This window comes from Nicotiana attenuata, unplaced genomic scaffold (assembly GCF_001879085.1).
Source record: "Nicotiana attenuata strain UT unplaced genomic scaffold, NIATTr2, whole genome shotgun sequence".
In the NCBI taxonomy this organism is placed as follows: Eukaryota; Viridiplantae; Streptophyta; class Magnoliopsida; order Solanales; family Solanaceae; genus Nicotiana; species Nicotiana attenuata.
Genome location: NW_017674202.1, coordinates 21,900 through 26,557, shown reverse-complemented (window position 1 = coordinate 26,557; position 4,658 = coordinate 21,900). Strand labels below are relative to the sequence as shown.

Below are 4,658 nucleotides of genomic sequence, written 5' to 3'. Positions count from 1 at the left end.
TATATGACCATAACAAAAGAAAAAAAAATTATTTAGTAATTATATAATTTATAAGAAAACAACACATTAATTAAAGCTTAATAAGAGTCGGGCAGGTTGGGTTATGACCCGAATTTTAGCCCATCTTGACTCAACCCATCTTAAGCGAAGTAACTTTTGATCGGGTCATTTGACCCGCCCAATTATTGACTCAACTCATTTTAACCCGCCCAAAATTGACCCAACCCGCCCATTTGACACCTCTATAACAAACACAAAAAAAATGGATAAGGAAGATGATATAAATTAATAGAACATCCAGGAAAGAAATATGCAAACGATACACAACTATTTCTTTTCTTTTCTTTTTTTCCTGATAATGGTGGTGTCTGGGCCAACTTGCACGCACCTCGACTAATTCCACGAGGTACCTACCACCTCCTACCAGCAAGTAAAACTCTATCTACTATGGCTTGAACAGATGAGAATACACAACTATTTCTAGGAAACTATATCAATGTCCACCAACAATTCTTCACTCCATCTGATACAAACTATTGGAATCAAGATGATTACACTTCATACGTAATAGGGAAAAGAGTCGAAACACCAGAAGGCAAATAACATTGTGGGATCTGCTACTTTCACTACACCGCGCTTTAACTAACCAGTTATATTCTTAATTATCCAAGGATGCTCCATGATCTTTCGAAGAGAGAGCCTTTTAGAAGAGTCCTTCACAAGAAGCTGCAAAGGGCAAAGGTAAAACAATCACTAGAGTTAAGGAGTGCAAGCTATTGCATGTCATTGTTTCTTCTTACAGAACTAAAGCGTAGACAAGTACTAATCAATTTACCTGGCTAATGAGATTCTTAGCATCGGCAGACACTTCAGGTGTTGGGGGGAAGCTGAGGTCTACCTTCATAATTCTATATTACTTTAAGTTAGTACATCTTGATTCCTGAAAAAGTTACAAGATGACAGAAGCAGGCCAATCTTTACCTTTTGAATGTGTCGGTCTGTCTCTCGGCCTCAAATGGAGGCCCACCATATAAAAACTCATAACAAAGAACCCCCAGAGTCCAATTGTCAACTGCATAATCATGAGCTTTGTTCTCCACCATTTCTGGTGCTAGATAGTCCAGAGTTCCGCACATTGTATGTCTCTTGCTTCTAGATTGTACAGACCACCCAAAGTCTGCAATCTTCAAGCGCCCCTACATTTCGTGTAATATTCGAATTAATACTTTACTCCTGCTATGCAGTGTTTATTTTTCCCATGTTGGAATTAGCTGCAGTTGTTGGACAATGGAATGCAGTTTTAAACTTTTAATTGGGATGTCCATAAAAAAGCTTCAATATGTTAGCAGGCTGACCCCAAGCACTCCATTATATACATAATCTTACTAGCTAAGCACTCCATTATATGTAGTCTTATTATAACACCTACAGATATACTCCACTGGTCCCCATTGTCATTATCGTAGTTGACTTTCCAAAGGAAAAAGAACATTGAATTATATTAGAGTTCAATGAACATGCTATGATATATTAGATGAAAAACCTGAAAATACATCACATCAAGTTTAACATTAGTTAAATATATTAGCAATCTTTTGAAGATAGCAAACTTTACCATCTAGACATTTTATTTTTATGTTTTTGACGGGCTAAAATATGTCAAACAATACGAGATAGATGGAGTAAAGTCAAAGGTGGTGCAAGCTCCAGTGATCATCATTCTGACAATCACATGTAGAACTGAACTTCACACATTCACAACTATAGCCAAAAATCATAGTAGTAAAGAGTCAGTGATCACTACTTCACTTGAGCCTAGTAATACAGAGACATGACGTACAACCAACAACAACAACAACAACAACTACCCAGTATAGTCCCACAAGGTGGGGTCTGGGGAGGGTAATACGTACACAGGCCTTACCCCTACCCGAAAGGGCAGAGAGGTTGTTTCCAATCGACCCTCGGCTCAGGAAAAGGAAAAGGAAAACAAAAACAAAAACAAAAACAAAAGAGCATTAGTAACTCCAGCAGAAATCACATAAATAATTATCTAAACATAACCCATAAATAAAATGGCATGCAAATATATCGACCAGTAACTACCATAAGGGGGCACAATACAATACACAGATCATCTATGGAGAGCCCTACCAACCCCCCCCCCCCCCCCAGCCCCGGGACAGAAGTACGAAAAATTCTAGAAGCCCCTATCCTACAACCCTGATACTAGACCTCCAGACTTTCCTATCAAGGGTCATGTCCTCGGAAATCTGCATTCTAAGCCATGTCCTGCCTAATCACCTCTCCCCAATACCTCTTGGGCCTCCCTTCTGCCTCGACTCGGCCAACCACCGCCAGCCGCTCACAACCCTCCCTCACCGCGGGCATCGGGGCCTTATCCTCCGCACATGCCCGAACCACCTGAGCCCGCTTCCAGCATTTTCTCATCTACTGGGGCCACCCTCACCTTCTCCCGAATAACTTCATTCCATAATCTTATCTAACCTGGTGAGCCCGCACATCCACCTGAGCATCCTCATCTCCGAACCTTCATTCTCTGGACATGGGAGTTCTTCACCGGCCAACACTCAGCCCCATACAACATGGCAGGTCTAACCACAGCTCTATAAAACTTCCCCTTGAGTTTCTGTGGCACTTTCTTTGTCAACAAGACTCCTGATGCAAGCCTCCATTTCGACCACCTCGCCCCTATACGGTGAGTGACATCCCCGTCGATCTCTCCGTCCTCCTGAATCACCGGACCCAAGATATCTGAAACTGTCCCTCTTTGGCGATGACCTGGATCCAAGCTTGACGTCCCTGCCTACTTCGCTCGGCTCGGCGCTAAACTTGCATCCAGGTACTCTGTCTTAGCCCTGCTTAGTTGAAACCCTTGGATCGAGAGTCTTTCTCCAGACCTCCAAACTCTCGTTAACACCGACCTCGTCTCGTCTAACAGGGACTATGTCATCAGCAAATAGCATACACCATGGCACAATCCCTTTGAATATGGCGTGTTTTATAGCATCCATCAAAAGCCAAAATAGAGAGGGCTAAGTGCAGATCCTTGATGAAGCCCCATTACACCGGGGAAATAGTCTGAGTCGCCACCCACCGTCCTAACCCTAGTCTTAGCTCCATCGTACATGTCCTAGATCACTCTGATGTAGGCTTCGGGCACGCTCTTCGCCTCCAGAACACCTCCATAGCACCTCCCTTGGGACCTTGCGTACGCCTTCTCCAAGTCGATAAACACCATGTGCAGTCCTTCTTCTTATCCCTGAAGTGTTCACCAATCTCCTGACAAGGTGGATAGCTTCGTAGTGAGCGGCGGCATGAAACCGAACTGGCTCACGGATACAGACGTCATCTCCCTCACCCTCGCCTCAACCACCCGCTCCCAGACTTTCTATGGTGTGGCTAGTAATTTGATACCCTTATAGTTGTTACAACACTGGAATCCCCTTTGTTCTTATACAAACGGCGCTCTGTACTCCACCTCCACTCCTCCGGCATCCTCTTAGTCCTGAGATCACATTGAACAACCTGGATAGCCACTCTACTCCTGACCACCCATGCACATTCCAGAACTCCACCGGGATTTCATCTGCCTGGTCGCTCGACCCTACTAATCCTACGCAAGCACCCCACGACCTCCTCCACCCTATTGCGCCTAGCAGTACCCAAGGTCTCTATGACACTCTGAATTCCCCAACTCCCCTAGCTCTACGTCTCGATCCCCCTCCTCGTTAAGGCAGGTCTCAAAAGTACGCCTGCCACCTCTGCTTGAACTTGAGACTCCCCATCAAACTCTACCATCCTCGTCCTTTGATGCACCTAACTTGGTCTAGATCCCGCCCTTCCTCTCCCTCACTTTCGCCAACCCGAATAACTTCCTGTCCCCGCACTTTCTCCCCCAATTCCTCGTACATGCGACCAAACGCCGCATTTTTTGCTTCCGTGACCGCCCAGCTTCGCTTCCTTCCTCGCCACCTATGTAGCTCTCCCTGTTGACTCTCCTTTCTTCCTCGCTAGAGCTCCCTGCCAACTTAGCAAACGCCGCCTTCTTCGCCTCCACTTTTCCTTGGACTACATCGTTCACACACAGTCGCCTTGATGTCTGCCTGAATAGCCCTTGGCTACCCCGAGCACATCCACGCTTGCCTCCCTAACCAAGTATCGCCGTCTCTGCACCACATAGCGTCCGCTTCCCCAGAACTTCTCCAAGCTCCACCATCAGCTAACCTCCTCTCCCAACTCCTGGCTTTCTCCTTAGTCAAAGCTCCCCATCTAATCTGCGGCCTGCCCCGAGCACCCCTCCTCTTCCTCTTCACCCAGAGACCGACATCCACCACTAGGAAGTCTCATTGAAGAAGTCGAAGGGACTCTCCTGGAATAACCTTACAGTCCTTGCACAATCCTCTATCGCTCCTCTGAGAGAGGAGGTAATCATTCTGAGTCCTCGCCCCGAACTTTGAAAGTAACCAAATGCTCCTCCCTCTTCTGAAATGACGAGTTCGCAATCAAAAGCTCGAAAGCCCTGGCGAAATCAAGTAGCGAAGTGCCTCCTCCGTTCCTAACCCCAAGGCCAAAGCCACCAAAAGAATAATTATATAACGGTAAACAGGTAACACATTTTTTTGAATATATATATA

General features: G+C 45.6%; 1 protein-coding gene across 1 annotated transcript in view; it reads right to left on the bottom strand.

The window, feature by feature from the left end:
* Window positions 1–263: 263 nt before the first annotated feature.
* The window catches only part of LOC109218187 (serine/threonine-protein kinase Aurora-3-like), a 7,791-nt gene continuing 3,396 nt past the window's right edge, over window positions 264–4,658 (bottom strand). The window contains exons 4-6 of the mRNA XM_019382530.1: window positions 982–1,196; window positions 836–908; window positions 264–726 (exon numbers count right to left, since the gene is read on the bottom strand). Of these exons, the coding sequence (XP_019238075.1) occupies window positions 643–726; window positions 836–908; window positions 982–1,196 (372 nt within the window). The 3' untranslated portion in view covers window positions 264–642. The remainder of the gene's footprint in view (window positions 727–835; window positions 909–981; window positions 1,197–4,658) is intronic.